This window comes from Gorilla gorilla, chromosome 8 (genome assembly GCF_029281585.2).
Source record: "Gorilla gorilla gorilla isolate KB3781 chromosome 8, NHGRI_mGorGor1-v2.1_pri, whole genome shotgun sequence".
NCBI classification, from domain to species: Eukaryota; Metazoa; Chordata; class Mammalia; order Primates; family Hominidae; genus Gorilla; species Gorilla gorilla.
In genome coordinates this window covers 90471335-90498590 of record NC_073232.2, presented here as the reverse complement: position 1 = coordinate 90498590, position 27256 = coordinate 90471335, and the positions used below count along the sequence as shown (strand labels likewise).

The 27256-nt window shown below is 36.2% G+C and overlaps 1 protein-coding gene across 25 annotated transcripts in view; it reads left to right on the top strand.

Annotated features, from left to right (window-relative positions):
• WAC (WW domain containing adaptor with coiled-coil) overlaps window positions 1-27256 on the top strand; it is a 116339-nt gene that overhangs the window by 56855 nt on the left and 32228 nt on the right. For 8 of the 25 annotated variants that reach the window (XM_063710270.1, XM_063710276.1, XM_063710269.1 and 5 more), the window contains 7 exons: window positions 4187-4495; window positions 16590-16835; window positions 19110-19232; window positions 20184-20332; window positions 22717-22835; window positions 24326-24515; window positions 25840-25967. In XM_063710270.1, coding sequence (XP_063566340.1) covers window positions 4187-4495; window positions 16590-16835; window positions 19110-19232; window positions 20184-20332; window positions 22717-22835; window positions 24326-24515; window positions 25840-25967 — 1264 coding nt within the window. The remainder of the gene's footprint in view (window positions 1-4186; window positions 4496-16589; window positions 16836-19109; window positions 19233-20183; window positions 20333-22716; window positions 22836-24325; window positions 24516-25839; window positions 25968-27256) is intronic. The other 17 variants (XM_063710274.1, XM_063710273.1, XM_004049219.5 and 14 more) reach the window with 7 other exon arrangements.

Below are 27256 nucleotides of genomic sequence, written 5' to 3'. Positions count from 1 at the left end.
ATTTACTCCCAGTGCCGTGGCTCATGCCTGCTGCAATCCCAGCCCTTTGGGAAGCCGAGGCAGGAGGATGGCTTGAGGCCAAGAGTTTGAGACTGGCCTGTGCAACATGGCAAGACCCAGTGTCCACAGAATTAAAAATTAACTACGCAGCTGTAATCCCAGCCACTTGGGAGGCTGAGGCAAGAAGATGACTTGAGCCCTGGCGTTTGGCTATGATCTTGCCACTGCACTCTAGCCTGGCAGCAGAGTCAGACTCTCTCTCTCAAAAAAAAAAAAAAAATTTAACTGTCACATAGACTTCTTGGGTTCCTTTTGCAATTTTGAGAAGAATTTCAAGATGATGTTTTCTGGGAATTCTTAGACTTCAGTGTTTCCATCCTGCTCCTATAACTCAAACCAAAAAGTTGGGGGTGTGTTTGGTCTTAGAAGGGATTATTGAGTTTTTGATGGGAGAAAATATTTAAGATGAAACAGTAACATACATCTGCAGGATTAAGTGTTAAATTTTTAAATCAGTGAAATTGTATATAATTTTTTTAATGGTATAAAGTACTGAAGTTGGCATATTAAAGAACATTGAATTTTGAGATGGAAGAATTAGATTCTAGTCCCATTTCTTTTTATATCTTAATTAACTGACTTTTGTCAAACAATTAAAAATGAGACCGAGGTTTTCCTCTAGACATAAACAAGTTGCACCCAGCTTGTGGGTTTTTTGAGCAAATTGCAGGGGAGGGGATGCACAGAAAATGAGTGACAGATGGCTGGGTGCGATGGCTCACACCTGTAATCCCAGCACTTTGGGAGGCCGAGGCATGCGGATCACAAAGTCAAGATGGAGCCCATCCTGGCCAACATGGTGAAACCCCGTCTCTACTAAAATACAAAAGTTAGCTAGGTGTGGTGGCGCATGCCTGTAATCCCAGCCACTCGGGAGGCTGAGGCAGGAAAATCGCTTGAACCCAGGAGGTGGAGGTTGCTGTGACCTGAGATTGCACCACTGTACTCCAGCCTGGGCGACAGAGCAAGACTCTGTCTCCGAAAAAAAAGGAAAAAAAAGAAAAAAAAAGAAAATGAGTGATGAATGATAGATAAGTATAAAAATAACTTTTTAACTTGTTTTTCTTCATGATTTCAAAAGTAGGCCATATTCGTAAATAGGTAAAGTTTTTAAATTCCATGACTCCGGAACATTTTGGAATATATACTTTTTTTTCTGTATGCATATAAATGTGTATACAAATTACATATGTATGTATTTGAAAAATGGGATTCTGTGTTGCTGTTTTTTACGTGTTCTTTTATTCAGTAATGTGTCAGGAATATGTTTTTATGTCTGTTTATAATTCTGCATTTGTTATATTGATTGCGTAGGTATACCTTCATTGACAAATAATCCCATATCAATGAATACTTGGGAGGTTTTTGGCCTTTTCCTACTATAAACAAGATTATGATTTCATATCTGCCCACTTCTCTGATTACTGCCTTCAGTTAAATTCCTAGATAGGCAAATGATGAGTCATTGTGTCTGTGCTTGTGTTGAAATGTAGTCATGTATCACACTTTTTTTTTAGTTTAGGTAATGTTTGAGGAAGAACCTTAGCTGTGTTGTTGCTTTTTTAAAAAATTGGTCAACTTAGTAATAAAGTGAATAAGCCATTCAAGTATTTAACGTAGTCTATCCAAAACATATTGGCAGAGTGTTGCCTTGTGTTTCAGTGTATTGGTGTTTGTGTAGAGTATAGCTTAAAGCTTGTTCTTGACTACCAATAAAAGAACTTTAGGGGATGGCAGAGGGGGAAGGATTCAGAAGATTTTTACATGTAAAGAGATAAAGTAGGTTTTAATGAGGTTTTTGTTTTTGTTTTTTTTTTGCAATATATTAAGTGTTTGTAAAGCACTAAAATATTTTAACAAAGGCCAGGCACGGTGGCTCACGCCTGTAATCCCAGCACTTTGGGAGGCCAAGACGGGTGGATCATCTGAGGTCAAGAGTTTGAGACCAGCCCGGCCAATGTGGCGAAACCCCATCTCTACTAAAAATACAAAAATAAGCTGGGCATGGTGGTGCGCGCCTGTAATCCCAGCCACTTGGGAGGCTGAGGCTGGCAGAGGTTTCAGTGAGGCGAGATTCATGCCATTGCACTCCAGCCTGGGTGACAGAGTGAGACTGTCTCAAAAAAAAAAAATAAAATATTTTATCAAATGTTAATATTCTCCACAACTTGATACTGAAAATTATATGGATAAAATTTTTAATTTGCGTTTAACTGCTACTAATTTTTATTTTTGCAAACCTGTGCTTTATATGTTGACGGCTCTATGTTTAGAGAAACCTTACTTAGGGTTTCTCAACAGAAGCACTGATGACACTTTGGGTGAAGTAATTGTTTGTTATGGAAGGGTTTCCTGTTTTGTAGGTTGTTGAGCACCATAACTGGCCTCTCCTCACTAGATGCCAGTAGCATACCTCCCCTCTCTCCAGTCAGGACAAGCAAAGCACCACCCTCTGGGAGGGTGACAAACAGGCACTGCTTTAACTGTGTTTATCTAGAGTTGTAAGTATAGAAAGCTGTTACAGCTATAGCGTCCCCTGTTCCTGTAATGCTACTGCCCTTTTTGTTTTTTTAATTCAAAAATGTTAGAATATCCTTAATTTTCATTGGAGTACATACGCTTGATACATTTTGACTAGCGATATAGAACTGAAAGGAAGTTTTCTTGGTTCAGGAAATAAAAATTGTATACAGGGTTGGGCATGATATTCCTGCTATGTCTGTCTCTAAAGGTTTCTGTCTTAGTTGTATCCTCATTGCAGGTAGAAACTGTAGAATAAAACTTTTTAAATTTCATGTTCATGCAAGTTGATAGCTTACTTATATATTACTATCATACAATAGATGTTTGTATTCTGTTCATTTTTGTAGATTTTTATATTGTATCATTTATAACACTGAATTTTATGTAGTAAGTCATTGTCAAAAGATCTTGTGCTTTGATGTGATTGACTTTTTGGGTGGTATTCCGGTACCTTTTGTTGTGGTGTACCATGTAGTGGTTGTGTACTGACAGCTTTGAAACTGACTTCTAGTTTGAATGTTCCTCCTTCGTTGTTTTGTCTTGGTCTTTACAATTGGAGGAGCTGTGAATTGAAAAAAACTATACAATAATCAACAGAGAGGGCATCCTTTAGTAAAATTATTGTACATCACATGCTTGGATTTTAGGTCGTTTCTCTCCTTGGAGGTTATTTTAATTCTTTAGTTATTGTTGGGAATATTGTAATTTAGATTGGACACTTTGAATGAACTTCAACATGATAGTTGAAATTTTCGTTCTTTTGTACTGTTTTGTGGAATCATGGTGTTAGAATTTAAATTGATAGATTTTAAACTGTTTTCAGTATTTCTGAGCTTAAAGTGTTTTTGTGGCTTTAAATTGAAAGAGGATTTGTTTTTAATACACCTAGTGATAAGTAGATTGTTCTGACTATGCTGCAGGTGTTGGACTTCTATTTTCAGATAGCATTATGCATCATGATTTTATTAACTCTCTGGTATTTGTAACATTAAAAATACTACAGATTGGTTTACTTACTGTGTTCACAGTTCATCATAACTTCAGTCATCTTAAAATGATTTCATTTAAGCCTTCTTATAAACTGCTTTAGAGGCAACTAATTGTAGCTAACTTAGTATTCAGAAAGACCAGGCTAATAAAGCCTAATATTCCTTTGCAGTTGAACCACTGTGAATAATTCAGTTATTAAAATCTGTGACCCGTAGTGCAAAAGAACGAAGCATTTACTTTTTCTGCTTTTAAAACATTTTTAAAAATTTTATGAGATATTATAACTCCATATGTTGATTTCTTTGTTTTTTTTATGTTTTGTTTGAACTACAGTGTGATTCTAAGGAATCCTTAAAAAATGTGTAGCACCCTTGAAATATGAGTATAGATGAATATTTATAGTTGAGCAAAAACTCCTCCTCTTCCAGTATTGCATATTTATAGGCCAGTGGTAAAACTGCAGACACTAACTGGGTTTGCAGTTTTATAAAAGAATATGTAAGTACAAGTATGTTGCTAAATTAGCTGATGTTAAAGGTAGGATTCTAATGTAATCTTTTTTCTTCCCCCTTCTGTCATTCCAACATCTGTTTTTTCGAACTGTGAACTAAAGTGGAAGACAAGCATTCCAGTGATGCCAGTAGTTTGCTCCCACAGAATATTTTGTCTCAAACAAGCAGACACAATGACAGAGACTACAGACTGCCAAGAGCAGAGACTCACAGTAGTTCTACGCCAGTACAGCACCCCATCAAACCAGTGGTTCATCCAACTGCTACCCCAAGCACTGTTCCTTCTAGTCCATTTACGCTACAGTCTGATCACCAGCCAAAGAAATCATTTGATGCTAATGGAGCATCTACTTTATCAAAACTGCCTACACCCACATCTTCTGTCCCTGCACAGAAAACAGAAAGAAAAGGTATGCCATTATTACTAGATGCTGCACGTTGAACTATAGTTTCTAAGTTTCTTCTAAGTTTCTTATATATTACATTATTTCCTTTGGCTCTGAATTATAAATTTTTAAAAAAGTCTTTTAGAATGTTTCTGTGTAGAGTTAGGTGTAGAGTTAGCAATATTTAGCTTTTTTCTTTAATTTATAATTATCCAGCCTCAGAACTGTTTCTTGCCTCTGAATTTTAAGTCAAGTGCTTAATTTATAACAATAATGGTTTAAGTAATTTGTTAAAGTCAAGTAACTGTTTCTTCAATTTTCTCTGTTTGTGATCATTGTCTTGACAGTTTAGTTTATAAATTGTCTCAGTTTTCTCTTAATATAAATAGAGGTATTTTAAAACTAATGTCTGTATAACATTTCATTATTGGTTTCAGTTTGTGATTAGAAAATTAAGTTGTGGGCCATAAGATAAGGCGTGTTAATGTCTGAATTGGACCTTAAGTCTGAAGAGTGGAAGTTAAACGTTGCAACCCAAATTGCGTTTATCCAACTCAGTGTCAATAATCATAGCATGTTTAAAAAGTTACAGAAAAATTTAAGAACAACTACTTGGAAGGTGTGACACAACATAAGCAATGTGATAAAATTTGCATAGACCATTCACAATCTGAAACTTGTACTTCATAGTATGTTTTAAGAATCTAAGGAAATTAAAATGCAGTAAATAAATTGTCACTGGTAGATCCATTAGCAGACCATTAGTAAGTGTTGATGCGCTTTTAAATGTGCTGTGGGTTTAGGAGAGGCTTGATACATTAATTTACATTGATTTAATTTGTTGACAAAAGGGCTCAAATAGTTGGATTTCTTTTGTTTCTGATTTCCTCTCTCCTTGAACTACAGTGTGATTTTAAAGAATCCTAAAAAAGAACTTGTAGTCCCCTTAAAATCTAGATTAATAGATTAATATTTATAGTTGAGCAGAAACTCAACTATAAATACATTTTATTTGAAATTTTCTTATTACATGTTATATGCATGTAATACATGCGTATGTATTATACATGTTATTTGAATTTTCCTTGTTATTCAACCATATACTTTAGTATATATATCATACAGTACATAATGTGTCAGATTATTGCTTGTTCCAAATGTCAAATTCGGTAAAGATGGTTTGTACCAAAATTCATACATAACATGTCAGATTTACCCTGTGACAAATTTGCAAAGAGAAATATTGAGAGATGAAATCTGAATTAATGCTATAGTTAATATATTTTCCATAGGACATTTTGGTTTCTTAAGTTCCTATAATTTTAACAATTTGCTCACAGAAAATTTTACTTTAACAATCCTTGTCAGTTAAAATTCTGGTGGCCCTTTGAAAGTATTTATCCCATGTCACCTTTGTACATTTAACACTTTTTAACTCCTTTTTGAAATTCTTTCTCTGGCTTCTGTGATACTACCCTCCTTCAGCTGCCTATTTCTGTTCCTTCCTGCTTCTTACATATCAGCATCTCAGCCTTTTTTCCTCTGTTTGGTTCTTTTTCTTGTTAACCATATTCCTTGGTAGTCATTTTGTTACTGTTAAGACTAGCAAGTCTTTAGTTCTAGTTCAGACTTACGTATCTACTTACCTTCTGTAAACTCTTAGTATTTGTTATGTATCCTCATATACAATGTGTCCCTAATTTCTCCCTTTCCCACAATTTATTCTTAGATTCGCAGTAATTGACAGCACTGTTCTCCCTAACTTTGCCTTATTCTTAAACATTCTCACCCACCCACCCATTGACAAATCTTGGGCTCTTTCTCCTAGCACTCATTGAAATTCAGATTGTCTCTCTCTCTTTTAATTGTAAAAATCTTTTGTGGAGATTTCACTTACTGAAATTCAGGTCATCTCTCTCTGTTTGTTAATTTGTAAAAATCACTATTGCTCAGACTGGTCTCAAACTTTTGGCCTCAAGCAGTCTTCTGGCCTTGGCCCCCCAAAGTGCTGGGATTACAGGTGCGAGCCACCATACCTGGCCAGGTTCTCTTGAAATAATCTCCTGATTATCTTCTTACCCAGTCTATCCGCTTAACAGTGGCATCATTATACCATTTAAATTGAATTGTGTCGGCTCCTTGCTTAGAAACTTCTGGTGGTTTTTTAAACATCCGGATGATAAAGTCCATGCTTAGATTATTATAGCAAGCACTTGACAGGATGGTTGCAGTCTGTTTTACTAGCTTGGTCTCCACCCGTTGCACTCTTAATTCTCTGTAATTCATCTGTTGCAAACTTGGACATTTGTTAGGACTTGCCATTATCTTTCCTGTCCTGAGCTTTTGCTAAACAGAACATGTTCTTTCTTTCATTGCTGTCCTGTTGAATCCAATACTCTTTTGTTACAACACTTAAACATTGTAATTTCAGTTTTTTCACTTAGATTCTATCCCCTCTAGGGCTCAACATTATGTTTTACTGTATTTTGTACTTTGTTCACCTTCTAACCCTTCCCTCCATGCAGTTTGATGCTAATTGTCTTATGTTCATTTTAGTTTATTCCTTAAAACAACACTGTGAGGGAAGGTAATATCTCTTATGGTAGAAATGAAGAGCCTAAACATTACCCCAATTCAAACGTGTGGTGTTAGAGGCAGCTTCTCCACAACCCTGTTCTTTCCTCAAAACCAAATGTAATGAAAGACATAACATACAGCACATCTATGTCAGTTCGGACGCTCGTAATGTAAAATTTCTGACAGAGTAGATTCGAGTTTAAATTTCACGAAGTGTGTTTGCTAATCACAAGCATGTGCATAATTTATATATAGTATTCTTAAACTTGTAGGAAGACACTCGATTACCTTCCATGGAATTATCTGTTTTTGTAGGGGAAATTGTGCAGTCTTTCCAAGTACTTCTCCTTGTATGTTAATTGAAGACTGTTACATCCTTAGATAAGTTTTATAGCAACTTTAATCTTTACAGATTGTTTTCCATTTAGTCTGTTTAGATTGTTCATTTAGATTGTTCTCCATATTTCTGAAATGTCCATTTGACATATTTTTTTCCTCAACGGAGACATCCATGTTATTTAAATTAAGCTTTCTATTGACTCTTCTCATCAGTAGATGATTAAAATGATTAAAACAAGTAAAATTAGTGATTTTACTTGTTTAGGTTTTTCTTAACAATTAAATAATTTATATTAAGCGCTGATGGTTCAAATCAGGTTGGCCTGTTGTTCTTAAGCACTGATAGTATAGCTGAGCTGTGTCTAAAGATGTCAGTGGTTGATGCTGTGTATAAGAGCAGAGTCTTTGTCTTTCTTAACCACTGCTCTATTCCTAGTGCTTGACAGATAATAGGCAGTGTGTAAATATTTGTTGTAGATGCCTATACAACAGTGTGTAAATGTTGGATGGATGCCTGTACTACATGTGTGTAATGGATGTTGTATAGGCATCCATGTTCTATGTGTTAAATATTTGTTGTAGATGGATGCTGTAAGAACAGGTGTTGAGAGTTGGGAGCACTTGCACTGGTCATGGTTTTTAAAAAAGTATTTGGAGAAAAAGAAGTTTGTGTATGTGTTGTGCATCTGATTAAAGCATACCAGCAATGGATTTAGATCTGTTTGATGCCAGTATGTCATTTGAGAGAAAGAACCTAAGGTGAATTCAAGTTTTGTGCCTGCATGAGTAGTCAGAAAGGTAGAGAAAGCTGCAGAGCTCTTTTATTTTTGCAGAGAACAGTCTTGATGTTAGGTAGAGTGAAACAAGGGAGTGAGGTGACCCCATTTAGGTCTATAGTTGTTTGTTAGGGTAACATTTGAACATCTATGTATGATCACTTTATTGGACAACCATACAACAAATAGAGAAACTCTGATACACCAAAAAAATACAAAATTGAATTTTATCAGTTGGCACCCCAATGGCCATTTTAAACCTGCTCTAACTCTGCCATCCCTTCTAGATTGGTGAAATGACAAAATAGGAAACGTGGGTCCTTATTGTTTGCTATGACCAAGTTGTCAGGAGAGTTTAATATCCTTATTCAGTAAGTTCTCTATTTAGTGATTTAGAATTATGATTTATTAGCAGAGATAAATTTGAAAACAAAACAAAGTAGCCATAGAATTAGACCTATTTAGTAATCTCAAGCTAGCTCTCCGTATGAACCATGTGTAAATAATCACATACTCACATGCTGGGTGCCATATGTAAAGGGCAGGACAGACTAGTCGTTTTAATATGAGGTGTGAGTCAGTCACTTGAAGTAAAATTTCCTTCTGTTTTTATGCTATCTGTAGACTAAATGACCATTGAATGAACTCAAAAACTTCAGTATGTGTTAAAGCTAGGCTCTTATAGCTGATGTAGATGGTCATTAACTGGCAGTGGTAGTGGGCCAACTTCAGCACTCAGTTGCTTTGCTTTAAAATAATTTTTAGGCTTACTAAATATTCATGAAAAGTTAGAAAGATTGGCCATAGTTATTCAAATATTTATTGAATAATCGAATGACTTAGTGTAGGAATTTAGTCTTAGTCATTAAATTTAACTAGGTTTAGTCAACTTAATGAAGAAATAACTGATAAAAAGAATATTAGGAAATATTGTTTGTAATTTGAGGGTAAGGAAAGTCTTCATCAAGACCCAAAATGGATTTGTCTTTTTAAAAATTAATAAATTTGACCACATAGACATTTAAAACTTCTTTATGAAAAGTACAATAAACAAAGGTTGAAAGATAAGTATCAGACAGGAGAAAATACTTGCGACATGTAACAGGATACATTAAAGATACATAAAAAGATATATACAAAGCAGAATGAAAAAGACAATCCAATAGAACAGTGGACAATCCAATGAACAGAAAATTAGAGAAGAGCTGTTGCACCATATACAAAAATTCACCGAGAATGGATCAAAGACCTAAATTTAAGAACTAAAACACTGAGACTCTTGGAAGAAAACAAAATCTAAATGGTATTGGAGTTGGCCATGATTTCTTGAAATATGATACCAGAGCACAGGCAACAAAAGAAAAAAATAGGCACATTGGACTTCGTCAGTATTAAAAACTTGTACATCAAAGGGAGTGAAAATGCAATTCATAGAATGAAAGAAAATATTTGTAAATCATGTATGTTGATAAGGGATGAATGAATATATGTAGAAGTCCAGCTTAACCATGTAAAACAACACAGTTCATAAATGGGCAAAGGACTCGAATAAACATTTCTGCAAAGAAGATATCCTGGTGGCCAGTAAGCACATGAAAAGATGCTCAGCCTCCTTAGTCATTAGGGAAATGCAATTCAAAAACCATAATGAAATACCACTTAATACCCATTAGGATGACTATTATAATTAAAAAATGGAAATAGGTGTTTTGGAGGGTGTGGAAAAATTGAAACCCTTGTACATTGTTGGTGGGAATGTAAAATGATGCAGCTACTCGGGAATACAGTTTGGCAGCTCTTCAGAAAGTTAAACAGAATTATGTGTAGGATCTGGCAATTCCATTTCTAGATACATACCCAAAAGAAAGGCAGAGACTCAAAACATGCTTACATGCGGGTGTTCCTAGTAATTCACAACAGACAAACATTAGATAGAAACAATCAAGTGTTCATCAGCAGATGAAAGGATACGACGTGATACATAGACTAACAATACAATATTCAGCCTTCAAAGGGAGTGAAATTCTGATACATGCTACAACATGGATGAACCTTGAGAATATTACATGAAATAAGCCAGGAGCAGGACACATATTTTACGATTCCACATATACTAGAGTACCTAGAATGGTCAAATTCATACAGACAGAAACTGGAATAGTAGTTACCAGGGACTGTTTGGTGGTGTCCGGGGTGGGAGTGGGTGTTAAGTTTCTGTTTGGGAAGATGAAAATGTTCTGGAGACGTATAGTGGTGATAGTTGCACAGAAATGTGGATGTACTTAAAGACACTGCATTATACTTGTAAAATGGTTAAAATAGTAAGTTTGATGCTGTGTATACTTTACCAGGATAAAAACAATGCAAGAGAAAGATTGCCAGTGCATGCTGAAAATTAAGATTACTAGGAGGATATTTTTCACTCTTGAGACTAATGACAACAATTGAATGTTGGGAAGCACAGTATGTGGGAGTGTGTAAGTGGGTCTTGCTAGTATGGGATGTCACTTTAGCAAAATCTGTTGGAAGTTGCTTATCTTTTGTGTGTATTAACATGAAGATTTTCTCAGTTGAATAAAACAGGTTAAAGAATACTTTCTTCGTTATAAAACAGCATATTTATGTACATTTATAAATGCATTAAGTTCTAGAAGGATACATGAGTAAAAATATGAATTTAAAAATTAAAGTCACAGATTTAGGTGTTGTCACCTACCTACCTTATGGTTTTTTCCTACTACACTTACATACCTCTTCATAATCTGCTCTGTGTTTCCCATGTAACACCACTATTACAAAATAGATAAAGCAGGCTGTCTTTGTAGCAGTAATTTGAGTTTCATGTGTCCCCATGTCCTGCTCAGTATTATAGCAACTGTCAAAACACAACAGGAAAGTAATGATTAGAAATGCACTTATTACCAGTATCATTTTAGATCTTGTGTATATTGAAAAGGATTTGAGATACCAGAAAAATATAGGTAAGAAATAAAGTTTGACTTTAGTTTATGCTCTTTACAGTAGTTTGCAAGGGTACCTTTAAGAAGAGTTGAAGTGATAATATTTTAAACCCTAGAAAGAGGTTATAGCAACAGATTTTTATGCGTCTAGTCTTTGGTAGGCTGCCCTGCCCCAGCAGAATTTGGAAATACAAGTGAATAATTTATAATTATAAAGCATTAAGAAGTTTTGTCTCTTAAATACATAGAATTTAAAATCAAAGGGTGATATTTACAGCACATATCAAATAATTGGTCGATATACAAGTCACAGAAATGTCAAATGGGAGAGTGAAGGAAAGTTTAAAATAGCTTAGGAAGAGATCACAAAATATCCTTTGAAAGATCATAGCCACACACAAGTCAACACTAGAGCTAAAACCAGATATTATTCCATTACTAAAGAGTGATTTTGAAAGACCATTTAAAGTAGGAGTATCCAATCTTTTGGCTTCCCTGGGCCACATTGGAAGAAGAATTGTCTTGGTCCACACATAAAATAATGATAGCTGATGAGCTTTTTAAAAAATTGCATGTTTTAAGAAAATTTACAAATTTGTGTCGAGCCACATTCAAAGCTGTCCTAGGCCTCATGTGGCCCGTGGCCCATGGGTTGGACGAGCTTGATCTGTAGTAGTCTAGGTTTCCTTAATGCTTGGAAAAGTTTGCATTGAAGCAGTGAGAGTAGGGCTGATATTCTTCAAGCGCAGAAGAAAGCATTGAACTGACTTTTTAATGAAAAACACTACATTCTCTCTTACGTAAATTCATTCTTTGTGTTTAGCTCTTTTCAAAGATGTGGATTTTCTGTTTATGTTCAGTTTGTTGCAAACATGTAAAACATGTTATTAAGCATATTAGCCTCATATCCTAACAAATTAGACGAAAAGGTTTCAGACAAATGAAGTGTTAATTAAAATTATGTATTTGTAGGCCAGGTGCGGTAGTTCACGCCTGTAATCCCAGCACTTTGGGAGACTGAGGCAGGTGGATCCACGAGGTCAGGAGATCGAGACCATCCTGGCTAACACGGTGAAACCCCGTCTCTACTAAAAATACAAAAAATTAGCCGGTCGAGGTGGCAGGCGCCTGTAGTCCCAGCTACTCGGGAGGCTGAGGCAGGAGAATGGCGTGAACCCGGGAGGCAGATCTTGCAGTGAGCTGAGATTGTACCACTGCACTCCAGCCTGGGTGACAGAGCAAGACTCCGTCTCAATATATATATATATTTCTATACTAAAAGTACGCTGATTTTTTTTTAAGTTATTCCAAAGTTTTGTTGCCTTTGTGTTTACAAAAGGTGGTTTATTTTTATAAGATTATTTAAAATAAGTTTAAGTTAAATTTGTCTCTACATAGTGTTACTTAGCTTTATGAATATAGCATAAAATGAGCTATTCATCGTTTTCTTTGACTGTTACATCGATGGAAGTGTAAGGCCTACCTTCCCAGCATTATCAGGTTTTTTTTTTTTTTTATTGTTTAGCATTATCAGTTTTGAGGCCAATCAAGATGATTGGCCTAGAAGTTAAATGCGAATGCATGTGTACATGCTCCTGTTACCTGTGTTGAAGAATGCTGTCATTAACTGGCACCCAGGCAGCAAGTGTATGTTGATGCCATTTTGGTGCCGAGTCCTGTTTTCTACAAGGGCTACAGAGAAAAGTACAACAAGGCCCGGCGTGGTGGCTCGTGCCTGTAATCCCAGCACTTTGGGAAGCCGAGGTGAACAGATCAGTTGAGGCCAGGAGTTCGAGACCAGCTTGCTTGGCCAATATGGCAAAATCCCATCTCTACTAAAAATACAAAAAATTCGCTGGGTGTGGTGGCATGCACCTGTAATTCCAGCTGAGGCAGGAGAATCACTTGAACCCGGAGGCAGAGATTGCAGAGAACCAAGATCACGCCACTGCACTCCGGCCTGGGTGACAGAGAACGACTGTATCTCAGGAAAGAAAAGATACAACACAATTCCTCTCCCGAGGAAGCTCATGTTCCTAGTACAAAGGAGGGATAATAAATGTTATGTAATAGAAGATACTGAGTAATACGCTAGATTTGTGTAAGGGCACTCCAAACCAAAGGGGAGGGGAACCCAACCAACACTTTAAAACTTCTACCTTTTATACTATTTCAGTGATAAAACTAAAACTACCTCTCAGAATAGCATTTTATGTTTGTATTATTAAACTCAGCTTTTAGTATTATACATGTAGATTGAGGCATGTAACATAAGAAATATGTAAATAACTTGCAGCGTGCTTTGGAAGGACGTTTGTATGTGTGTCTTTGGTTGAGAGAGTGGAGCAATAAAAAAAGTGTAAATATAGCATGCTGAAGACCTGCATGGATAAAAGATTTCGCTTCTGTCCCTGATCGTATCCTTATTCAATTCAGTTCTCCACATTGTGCTATATTTTTTCAATTTTGCTTTATGTTTTTCTTTTGTTTGTTTTTAAAGTTAAAAGGAACCTTGGAGGTTCTCCAGTCTATTTTTGCATAAACAGCAAGTAGTGCCAGAATCACACATAGAACTTTTACAAGTTGTTAGATATGCCCAGGCTTCCGTTCAGTAAATGTGGCTTGGAGCCCAGGTATCTGTTTTGTTTTGTTTTTTAACTTTAGAAGTGATTCCGATGAGCAGTCTGTTGAGGACTAATACCTTTATTAAAAGGTTTAATAAAATCAAACGTTTTCATAGAGAAATTCTGGCCTTCAGAGATGTCACTTGCCCAAGAGTCCCATAAATATTAAGTAGAATCAACTGGTTTCCACACTACTCACCTGTAATTCCCCAAAACTGCAAAAGAAGTCTATCCTTGGGGTAAATAAACAGAAATTAAGGATGTTTTTGTTATTTTTTGTTAATGATGATGTGTATTTTTTTTTTATTTTGGAGTATTTTCCCTTTTGCTTGGCTTGATGAGCAACACTGAAGGATTTTTAAGCCCTTCTGCAAATTTTCATGTCTCGTAGATTTGGTAGCACCAAATAAAATTGTAAACACCTTGCACTTTCTTCTCCAACTTGTTTCTGTTAAAAGCAGAAGAAAATTTACAAAAATAACAAAGAATGAGGATAATTTCAGGGGGATATTAATACTAGTTTAATTCATGCAGTAAGTAGAAATAAAGAGTTTATTTCATTATTAATATTAATCAGGATGCCCCCAAGTTGTGTGTGAAAGAACCTTTAAGAGGGATGTGATCTGGAGAATACTGCTAATATACTCCATAATTGATTGCCCCATAAAATACAATAGCTGACAGCAGTTTTGTGGTTTTTTTTTTTTTTTAGACAGGGCCTCACTCCCATTGCCCAGGCTAGATTGCAGTGGCTGAATCACAGCTTAATGCAGCCACGACTTCGTGGCTCAGGTGGTTCTCCCACCTCAGTTTCCTGAGTAGCTGGGACCACAGGCGCAAGCCACCACAGCTGGCTAATTTTTTGTATTTTTAGTAGAGACAGGGTTTTGCCGTGTTGCCCAGGCTGGTCTTGGAAATCCTGGGCTCAAGCAATCACCCATCTCAGACTTGCAAAATGCTGGGATTATAGGCATGAGCCACCACGTCCATCTGACAGCAGAATTTTCGCAAGGAAAACATTTATCGTTTTATTTGAGTTTCTTTGTGCTTGTCTATGAATCCAGAACAGTAAAGCTGAAAATAATAGGCAGTCTGCTGGATTCAAGCACCCTCCTTTAAAAGTGTATACCCTTACGCAAATAAAAATATCTTAGTCCTTCTGAGTTCATCATGGTTAATCAACACATTTTTGAAATGTACTTAAATCAGCTATGAGATCCACACTTTAGAGAGCTATTATCCCTAGTTCTTTCGACCATTATAGTAGTGTAAAAAGACTCATTGGGGAGTGTGTTTTCAATAACCTTGCTAGTACTGTATATATGATCTTGAAAATCTTAAAGAAATAGGTTGTTTCTAGTTTTGTACTAAAAGCAAACAGAGTGCTGTTGTGATAGTCTTTGAATTTTCTCCTGATTTACATATATCTGAGTTTCACTGAGGGTGTGTACCTAAAGGGGAATTACTGGGTCACGTAGTGTTCGTATCTTCAACTTTTCTAAATAATGCCAAATTACTTTCCAGTGTGGTTATATCAATTTATTACCCATCCGAAATGTTGAGTAAATGTTCTCATTACTCTTTGCCAACATTTGGTATGTCTGACTTTAAAATTTTTGCATTATGGTGAATGTAAAGGGATATGTTGCTTTGTTTTACATTGTCCTGATTCTGAATGAAGTTGAGCATCTTTTCTTGAATTTCCTAGGCATTCAAGTTCCTTCTTTGAAATAATGTCTTCTGTACATTTTTCTATTGGGCAGTTTGTCTTTTTTGACATATAGAAATTCTTTAGTCTGATTACCACTACTTTGAATATAATTGTTCTGCTTTTTGTAACTTTACACATCTGCTTGGTGTTACGGATACCTTTCTGTGTTTTCCTCTAAGAGTTTTAAAGACTTAAATACCTACACAAAAGTTCAGTCTACCTTTAACTGGCTTTGTTTTAAATGTAAGTTTTTATATTTGGCAGGGCATGTCCTGCTGGCAGTGTTCTTTTTCTTCAGGTTATGGAATCTTCAGGATTTATGTTACTAGCTTGTCAAATAGTATTAACAGTGCTCTTGGGGCTTTGATTACAGTTACCTTAAATCTATATAAATAATTGAAACAACAGCTTTCAAATAATTTTCCATGCATATTTTATACATCTTTTATTTCTAAATACTATGAGGTGGGTTGTTTTTAATATTAAAGTGTCCTTTTTAATAATCTTAAAATGAAACAAATAGCTCATTGCCTTATATATTGAATTACAAAAGGGAAGTATGTAGTTACAAAACCCAGTTATTAAGTATAAAAGTCTCTTCTCATCACATCTTTAGCCCATTTTGGGTGTAACCACCTTGGTGTACCTACCCTGATTTGTATTAAGACCAGTGTCTTATTGAGGTAGGTTGTTACTGTGGCCATAAACATTTTTCACCTTATTTCATGAGATATAAATTAAATCCTGTAGAATTATATTGTCCTTTTATCCTAATGGAAGCTTATTTGAATGTGTGGTTAATAAATAATTATCTTTGAGATAGCATTGGTGGTAGACAGATTGGTACTTTTCAAATCAGATATGGGTATGATTTACCAGGTTTTATGGCTTCAGGTTATCTAACCTTTCTTGTTCAGCTTTCTTACCTATGAAATAGGGTGAGAAATGTCTAAATCATTATTCTAGTCACGTGAATGTTTACTGAGCATCTTCTGTGTGCTCCAATGTGTAAGGGTTAAATAAGATTACTTATGTTAGGTGCCTGGCTGGCACATGAGAGGTGTTCTTTTGATGTTTGTTCCAATTTTCTCTATTCAAGTAATTTTTCAGGCGTATTATCTTTTTATTTAGAATCTACATCAGGAGACAAATCCGTATCACATTCTTGCACAACTCCTTCCACGTCTTCTGCCTCTGGACTGAACCCCACATCTGCACCTCCAACATCTGCTTCAGCGGTCCCTGTTTCTCCTGTTCCACAGTCACCAATACCTCCCTTACTTCAGGACCCAAATCTTCTTAGACAATTGCTTCCTGCTTTGCAAGCCACGCTGCAGCTTAATAATTCTAATGTGGACATATCTAAAATAAATGAAGGTAAATCTTCGTAACAGTTTTTTAAAAATTTATTTGCATTGTGCAAAGTTATGTAAGTAGTAAAATCCCCAGTTTAGGAATGGTCTTTGTTTTCCTTTGAAATTTATAGTTGAACACTTTTTTTTGTTTTGTTTTTTGTTTTTGGAGTTTGGAAATTTATATCCACTGTAGTTTAAGACCATTGGTAGTATAATTGAGTTAGTGGTGCTTGGATCTTGTGTATATTTTTCAATACTTGTTATGTGTCTGGTAGTTACTGGAGATAAGCCATTCTATGCACATAATGTGTATGGTGAAATTTTACATTAAAACAATCGAGCGTTTGTTGAAATTGGTATAAAAACTTCTGGTATGTTTCTAAAAAACCTGTATAAATAATTACTCAGAATATTTAAAATATGCTAATTACTAGAAAAGTAGGAATTCAGGTAGCTACTTAAAATACTTTCAAAAAATTCTGAGAAGGGAGGAGATAGGTACTAGATAAAATGTTGCCATTTTTTTCCTGGTGAATTGCATTATTTAATTCCAGCCTTGCTTTTCAGTAATGCTGCTTATGTTTCAGAATATTTAGTCAGCCACTTTGAAAAAGTGTGAAAAGTAGATGTGTTAATTTGGAAACTATTCAGATTCACACGTTAATTCCTAAAAGCACTGCAAAATTTTCTGTTGAAAATGATAAATTTTTAGGCCGAGGCGGGTGGATCACCTGAGGTCAGGAGTTTGAAACCAGCCTGACCAAGATGGTGAAACGCTATCTCTAATAAAAATACAAAAGTTAACCAGGCGTGATGGCACATGCCTGTAAATCCCAGCTACTCAGGAGGCTGAGGTACGAGAATCGCTTGAACCCAGGAGACGGAGGTTGCAGTGAGCTGAGATGGTGCCTGTGCACTCCAACCTGGCTGACAGAGCAAGACTCCATCTCAAAATAAATAAATAAAAATAAAGTGATCAATTTTTATGTGCATTTTCACATAATATACTTAAAAGTAGTGTTAAGTGGTTAAGTTCTTATCCTAAAAATAAAGCTATCTCAGGCTAGTTGGTCATTAGTCTGTTCTTACTGTCCTTAATTTTTTTGTATTTTTATTTTATTCTCTAACCACGCAGTTCTTTTGTGTGGTAGGTAAATGTTTCATTTAGGCAAAGTGGGGCTTTTAGATAGTTTGAGGAGGCCAGATGCAGTGGCTCATGCCTGTAATTCCAGCACTTGCTGAGGCTGGTGGGCCACTTAAGCCCAGGTGTTTGAGACCAGCCTGGGCAACATGGTGAAACCCCATCTCTACTAAAAATACAAAAACTTAGCCAGGTGTGGTGGTGAACGCCTGTAGTTCCAGCTACTTGGGAGGCTGAGGTGGGAGAATAACTTAAGCCTGGAAGGTGAAGGCTATGGTAAGCTGATTGCACAACCCTGTCTCCAAAATAAATAGTTGAAGAAATAATAGTTAATGTCAGTAATAAAATATCTTACACATCAAAAATACATGGTATTTCTAAATACTTTTTTTTTTTTTTTTTTTTTGAGATGGAGTTTTTGCTCTTGTTGCCCAGGCTGGGGTGCAGTGGTGCAATCCCGGCTCACTGCAACCTCTGCCTCCCAGGTTCAAGCGATTCTCCTGCCTCAGCCTCCCTAGTAGCTGGAATTACAGGCACCTGCCACTATGCCCAGCTAATTTTTTGTATTTTTAGTCGAGACAGGGTTTCACTATGTTGGGCAGGCTGCTCTCGAACTCCTAACCTTAGGCGATCCACCCGCCTCAGCCTCCCAAAGTGCTGGGTGTGAGCTACCATGTCTGGCCAATACTCCCTTTTTTGTATCCATTTTTAGATTTATTAGGGTGGATCTTGATATAGGATTTGAATGGCCAGCTTGTCTAAAAAGGCAGTCACATGAAATAGCAGTTGTTTATCCAGTTAATTCCATGTAACATACTGAACACTCACATATGAATAGGTTTCTGACGTAATCGGAAGTTCCTGTGAACACTCGTTAAATTTTGTAGAGAGACTTTGTTCAGGTGATCATCTTAATTAGTGTAAAAGAAACTGTTGGTTTACCTTTATTGTAAACCCATTAAGTTTCTTTTTCTCTGCCTCAGATCATTTCAAATTTGGGACCCATTGTATTACTCCTATCTAGTAGGCTTTTATTTTGAGAGTTCTAGGTTGAAATATTCCAGTTTCTTGTGAGTTCTCTTCCTTGTCAGGTTGTTACTAATGCCACATAAGCCTCTTGTTTTTATATGAATGTATGAAATAATATGTTTTTAGTTCTTACAGCAGCTGTGACACAAGCCTCACTGCAGTCTATAATTCATAAGTTTCTTACTGCTGGACCATCTGCTTTCAACATAACGTCTCTGATTTCTCAAGCTGCTCAGCTCTCTACACAAGGTATTCTTACTCATCTTAGATATCTCTAGAATGGTATCTTGATTTTGTTTTGGAATTAATAGCCCTTTTTTGTATTTAGTTTTTTCTTTCCTTTTTTTTTTAGTTTTTTAAGAGATTAGCTACAATAATTTTGTTTTTTTTGTAACACTGGCATATACAGTAGTATTTTTGTTTCCTTTCTTTTTAGATGAAGCAAGCTTTGACATTTGTCTTAAGGTATTGCCATCAAATCTGTAATTGTTTAATACAGTATTTAATTCAGACTTTGTTATTAATGAGTTTTTTTATGCCAAAGCTGAAAGTAAACTATGATGTGCCATATATCTTTGTGAAACATTGCATGTATTTGAAGAGTTGAAGTTTGGTTCAGATTGACGTTAGATGTTTTTTGACTGGATAATATGGAAATGCTCATTTTCTGCCTTGAATTAGATATCCCTCTTCATGAAGGTATCCAAATGGAGAGAGATACACATAGGAGCAAATGGGAAGTGAAAGGGTCACTTTGTCAGAAAGCTGATAAACAGCAGGAATGCCTTGTCTGGAATGGAAGTATAATGGTGCAAAGACTCTTGCAACCCTCTGGCTAGCCTCATGAGCAGGAGACTGCGTGGGATACCTGGGCCTAAATGTAGAATAAGAAAGAAGAAATAAGGATGGTGAGGAGGCCTTCCATGTGAGATTAGGTTCAGGCCTAGCTTCCTGTCCCAGCCACATAAAGGAGAGTGGGCCACACTGGGTGTGCTTACCTCTGAACACACAGCTCACTTAGTCAGTGTGGCCCAGTGAGAAGGTCAGATTCTGATTTCTTCCAATAAGTGTTCTCTGGGTAATATGGGGGTGGGGGGGGTTAGAGTAATACAAATATCTTTGCCACATATATTACAAAGGACTTTAGTTTTTTGTTTTGTTTTGTTTTTCTTTAAAATTAATTGCTTCCCTCTTTTACAGCCCAGCCATCTAATCAGTCTCCGATGTCTTTAACGTCCGATGCGTCATCCCCAAGATCATATGTTTCTCCAAGAATAAGCACACCTCAAACTAACACAGTCCCTATCAAACCTTTGATCAGTACTCCTCCTGTTTCATCACAGCCAAAGGTATGTCACCTTTGAGAGACATTTGGGAAAGAAACTACTTACTTTTGGAAAGTCAATAACATTTTAGAATCTGTTATAGAAAAAGCCCTCTGAGAATGAGGTGTAGTGGTAGAATGAATGACAGGTATGATAGTAGATGCAGCCTAGAATTTCTCAGCTCACTGAGGGATAGAGGGGGGCTTTGAATCTGTGCTACTTTAATACACCATCTGAGTCTGTTCCCTAATGGTTTTGGGATTTGTCACATGGAGAGTGAGATAAAGAGGATATACTGAGTCTTAATATTTGTAGAATTTTCAAACTCCAAAAGACATGAATGAACATGTTTTCCAGTGACTTTTCCATATTTGTATTTCAAAAATGAGGCAGTTTCTGTGCTAAGAACTTAATGTATGTTTAGCTTTCACATCATGAGAATCACTAGCTTTATTTAATAGATGAGAAAATCAAACTCTCAGTTAAGTTTTTGTGGTAGAGTCAGAATTTGAAACCTAGGTGTTTGTGAATACAGGGACCCATTTTACTAAGCTTATATTGCCTGTATTTGTCCCAGCAGAATCTTACATGGCTGGCTCCATAGGTGCAGTTAGAAAATTGCTGGTCTAAATGGTAAATGTAGGGGGAATTTCTTTCGAGTAGTTTTGAAACAGTGGGCTGTTTCAGACTTTTTAATGCCAAATAATTCTTTGTAAGATCTTAAGCAGAAGCCCAAAAATAAAAATGCATTGAAATATAACTTGAAAGAAGTGGTTGGTCAGCTTTTAAGTGTTCCCGTTTGTTCATCCCTTCCCTACCTTGGCCATTGATCATTGCATGTTTTAGGGTCAATTTAGATTGATTTTTAAAATTCCAAGTTACAGTTGTTAGTTTATTATGCAGTTCCTTATCATTTGCCAGTATTTTAAGGAGGAAAGAATTAAAATGTGAGTTTTGGCAAAAGATGTTATTTTTGGAGCTTAGAACTTGTCTTCAGGGTGGCATTTTTAGAGTACAGTGAATAATGGTTAAAAGTGAAATAAGTGGTAGTATTGGTTTTATAGTCACTTGTAAACTGAGCATTTCAACTCCTTTAAGAAGGCTGGGCGCGGTGGCTCACAGCTACGATTACAGCACTTAGGAGGCCAAGGCAGGAGGATTGAATTAGGCCCTGGGCAATATAGCAAGACCCCATCTCTACAAAAATAATTTGAAAATTTGCTGGGGGAGGCCGAGGCAGGCGGATCACTTGAGGCCTAGAGTTTGAAACAAGCCTGGCCAACAGGCAAAACCCGGTCTCTACTAAAAGTACAAAAATTATCTGGGTGTGCTGGCACAGACCTATAATCCCAGCTACTCAGGCGGCTGAGGCATGAGAATCACTTGACCTGGGAAGTGGAGGTGCAGTTGAGCCAAGATCACGCCACTGCACTCCAGCCTGGGCAAGAGAGTGAAACTCTGAAAAACTTTCTTGGGCATGGTGATGTGCACTACTCAGGAGGCTGAGGTAGGAGAATCACCTGCGCCTGGGAATTCAAGGTTGGAGTGAGCCAAGATCACGTCACTCTGCACTCCAGAGTAGGCAACCAGACTAAGACCCTGTCTGAAAAAAAAAAAAATTCCTTTAAGCAGGTAGCTGTTCGTTTTTTGTGTTCCAAAAACTTCTTCAAGTTGTTTTTTAAAATAATTGAACATTTGAGCTTTTATGTAGTGCTTACTAAAATGTTCTTTATAAGACTTGACTAGAATTGATAGGTAATATTCAGAAGTTAAGCAGGACATTCCAGATTTGTTAGGGAGAATTATTAATCATATCCCCTCACCCCACCAAAAGAAAAACAGCAGTGAGGTGTGACTTAATCACAAAGGACTCCATCTGCCTTTGTGCCTCAATTTAGAGCTTATATTTTAAACTGCTTTTCTCTATGTGGCTTCTGAATATAATACATATCCTGATTGGCAATCATGGACTTCAGTCTACCTCTGTAGAGTAACATCTCGTTGAAAAACTCTCATGTTGAACTTTATATGGGCCATAACTCATTTTCTGATAGCCCAATCACATATTTCTCCATATCATTAAAATCTAAGCATCCTTATGTGTATGATGTGGTAGCATACATAATTTACTTTTATTGATATAAAAGTAACAGTAAATCAGAAGAGACAATAATGTATTGGAAAGAAAACTGAGCTGTAAAGGAGAACTAGTTTCTTACACTGGTTTGATAGGGAAGTAATTTTATGACCTTGGGCCATTTTCACAAAGAAATGAGATCTAAGTTTCAGAACTTGACTGTCTTCTTTAAAGCACCACATTTTACATGTTTCAAGACGATTACCTAGATTTTGGGGGGAGAGATGTGGATTAGATTTGGAGACCATCTCACCAGATTTTGACATTACAGGTTAGTACTCCAGTAGTTAAGCAAGGACCAGTGTCACAGTCAGCCACACAGCAGCCTGTAACTGCTGACAAGCAGCAAGGTCATGAACCTGTCTCTCCTCGAAGTCTTCAGCGCTCAAGGTAGGTTGATATTGTATATTGAGACCACATTGTTTTATTTAATGATGGTACACTGTGTTGTTTGAATATTATATCTGTAAAATAGAACTTAACCTTAAACTCCATGAATACCCTAAAGTAGGCTTACATGTTGTAAAATTTACAAAGACAAACCTGTATACAAGAGGTAGGTTATTGTCTCTAGTAGTGAAGCCCGGGTTATTTTGAAGAAAGTGGCTCTTTAAAATTTTACACAGTGGAATATGACGGGGCTAAAGATTTGTGATACTTGTACCAGAAAGGCACACGATTTTACAATATTTGTTGGAATTACCTTACTTTTTAACCTCCTCATAGCAGTTTTGGTTTGAGTATATTGATGAAAGCCAAAGTCTGGTATCAAAAACTTGGGCCAATGTTTCCCAACTGGTATATGTCAGGCTTTCCCAGTAGCTTAACTGTGACCCTATACGGATGGCTTTTTAGATAGTTCTACACTGCTGTATTGTGTTAGCACTTTTCTTTGTTCATTAACAACACAACTTTAAATGACATTTGTTGAATAAATGGTTTTCATTTGATTGATTTTCCTATTTTTTATTTCATGCTATGAGGTAGCAAAATAATTCAACTGTTGTTTTTATTGTTGTTTTCTAAACAAGCATTTCAGAACTTATACCTCCAAATGAGAGTTGTTCCCTTCAAAATAATCACCTTGGGAAGCTGTCTACTTACTCCAGCAATGTTGCCATTGCTCTGAACATTTTTGGGAAATTCTTCTTTTAAATTGTTTTTAGAGGCTGCAGTATTATTTTAAATATCCTCAGTGATGAAAACTCTTCATCCTTTGGGAGATTTAGTTTTTGGAAATAACTGAAATGCATTCAGAGCCAAGTCTGGTGAAGCAGGTAGGAGATCAACTTGGGTGATTAAATTTTTTGGTTCTCACCACCATATCCCCAACCCTGGCCCAAACCATTCAGTTTTAAAAGAAGATAAAGAATCTCAGAGTGTCATTTTTTTGGTTTTGTTTTGCCACTATGCTTGTTCAGTGCTATCCAATAAAATGTCTGTATTTTGCTTCACATTATTTCACCCTCTGATTCAGCAGCAGTTCTGACGTTGAACAAAGGCAATATATATTTTCCCCTTATCTAGATGTATATGAGCAGTCTTCAGATGTGCATCTACAGCTGTTAAAATGTGACTTTTTTAAGTTACATTATTAGTGTTTGTGGTACACAAGAGTTAACAGGTTCTGCTCTCAGATTTGGAGAGTAGTTTACATTTGACTCTGACAGTAGTGTTAAAAGGGTTTTTTCCCCCTAAAGTGTTTTGAGGAATAATATACTTTGGATTGTTAGTTCTCTTTATTTGACATTAAAATAACAAATTTTTCTTAGGAATTTGGATATCTTTAAGTTAATAAAAGGTATTAACATGCAGTTTCTAGGATAAGGATACCCAGAAACTACTTTTAAACATACTACACATTCAATTCTGTTTTCTAGTAGCCAGAGGAGTCCATCACCTGGTCCCAATCATACTTCTAATAGTAGTAATGCATCAAATGCAACAGTTGTACCACAGAATTCTTCTGCCCGATCCACGTGTTCATTAACGCCTGCACTAGCAGCACACTTCAGTGAAAATCTCATAAAACACGTTCAAGGATGGCCTGCAGATCATGCAGAGAAGCAGGTATGTTATGTACAGCCTAGATTTTACCTTTGGATGATTAGCAAAACAGAATTTAATCAACTTCTAGAGAATATAATGTGACCACTGAATTCAAGCAATATTTAAAATAATGAATCTCTAACTTTGTAGTCATTTAAAAAATATTTGATATATAAGATAACTTTTCTGGTTTTACAAAATATTTTAACATAATTATAGGCACTGTTGTCAAGTACTCAGCAGTTAGCTCAGTGCTTAATGCCTTATATTTATTTTCTCTGCTTCTTAAAACAGCTAAGCAGTGTAGATAGAGTTTTCTCATTTTGCCATTGAAGTCCTTAAGACCAAATAGTGCATAAGACCTTGATCCCAGGGTCACCCAGTTAACAGTGATGTGGCTCAAAGCCAGTGTACTTTTTCCACTCAGCTTCTCTGATAGTTTCAGATTCCATTAGCACTGTTAATCTACTGGCCAAGCGCAGTGGCTCATACCTGTAATCCCAACACTTTGGGAGGCCAAGGCAGGTGGATCACTTGAGGCCAGCCAGGAGTTCGAGACCAGTCTGGCCAACATGGTGAAACCCCATCTCTAACCACAAGTATAAAAATGAGCCAGGCATGGTGGCATGCACCTGTAATTCCAGCTACTCGGGAGCCTGAGGCACCAGAATTACTTGAACCCAGGAGGCAGAAGTTGCAATGAGCCGAGATTGCACCACTGCACTCCAGCCTGGGTGACACAGTGAGACTCTGTCTCAAAAAAAAAAAAAAAGAAAAACAACAACAACAACAAAAAACTGTTGATTTTCTATAACTCTCTCACTAGACTAGCAACTGGAAGTTAGGAAACATTTTTGCTTTGGGATGAGAGACCTTAGGACATTCCAGTTACTGCCATTTGCCTCTTTCTTTTTATCAGATAACTGACCATCTAGGATGTTCGAAAGTTTACAGAGAATATGTTGTGTGTCTATGATAGAGGAGTATAGTGAGGCTCTTGAATCAATAGCTAATACCTGAACTTGCAGAAACGACAATCTCTTTGGCTGACCCAGCATCTTTTATTAACCATAAATTATGAGTCCTTTCTTAGTGCTGTATTAGCTTCAGGTTGGAAATCCTATTTTCTCCAACTTAGAAGAGAAATATTAAAATAAGTACCTTCCACCCTTAGAGACAGTTTCTTAAATTAATTTTCCCCATTAGATTCACCAGCATTTTTGTGTATTGAAGGGAAAAGGATTATTCTCTAATCCTAGTATAAAATTGTACTCAGAAATTTAATGTTTTATTTTGTGTATGTTAATGTTTATATTTTATGTTTTGTTCATTTCTTTAATTACAGGCATCAAGATTACGCGAAGAAGCGCATAACATGGGAACTATTCACATGTCCGAAATTTGTACTGAATTAAAAAATTTAAGATCTTTAGTCCGAGTATGTGAAATTCAAGCAACTTTGCGAGAGCAAAGGTAAGTCTTTCACTGAAATATATTTTTATGTTTCTCAGGATTATGATTCTTAAATCGAACTAAAGAATGTAAATCACATTTTATTTATGAAATGTAAAGTTCTCTTTGATACATTGATCACATTCTATCACTGCATTTTCATAAGTTAATATTTCTCGTGAAGGATAAAGCCTGTCGATTTTCTCTTAACCCATGATGAATGCTTCATTAGACTTTCCTCATAACTCCATAAGCTGCAATAATATATTACTGAAAAAATGAAATATTAACCACAACTAATTATAAATGTCCTCTCTTGCTGAGGGTGTTTCCATTGAAATTTCAGATTATTTGTCCTTGCATCATCAATAGATCCCTTGAAAAGTATAGAAAGAATTTGTCTAGCAAGTTTAGTGTATCTGCTGTCTTAGTATTTTTCACCTGAACTCTTGTCTTGTATTTCTTAATCTAGTGTTTCACTCAAGTAGAATATCTAGGTCACAATAATAATAGCATAGGTATTTTTTTTTAATGCCTGTTACAGAATTGAGGACAAACTTGGCAATGGCTTTATGTCCTGTCTGTGCAAGTCACAGAGTTACAGGTCGATTGAATCTTGTCAAGAAACCATAAATATTTAGTAAATACGAAATGGAGTTTATAGTACAGCTTGAAAAAGTAAGTTTATTTACAGTTACTGAAATATCTAGAGGTACTCTCTGAGTAACAACTTGGGTTCTTATACTCTCAGATTGCTCTGAAAGTAGTTCTAACAAACTTCATTTTGGCTTGTTACCTCATTCGACTTTTGGGAAATTATTCATTATTGCATCTTAGGAAAACAGTATATACAGTCAAATATCAAGCCAGCCTGATTATGCCTCATTCATGTGTACAGGCAATAAATATTATAGTTCCCAGAAGAGAAGAGTAAAAACAGGAAATATTTTTACGTTCATGGGAATCTGGGTAACTGGGGTTTGTGTGTTTCAATTTTTGGTTTTTGGCTTCATTTTTATGTACCTACATATTGAGAATTGCTCTTCTAAATGATTAATCTCTTACACCTGGTTAATTCTACTCTTTACTATATAGTGGGCCAGAAAACATGCAGTATAGGTTTATTTCATGTATAATAGCTACTGCTTTCTTTATTGTGATGATACGGTTTATAAAGTAATACATTTTAAGTCTTTAGAGCCAAGGAATTATTAAGAAATTGTTAGAAAAGGCCGGGCGCGGTGGCTAACGCCTGTAATCCCAGCACTTTGGGAGGCCAAGGTGGGCGGATCACCTGAGGTCAGGAGTTC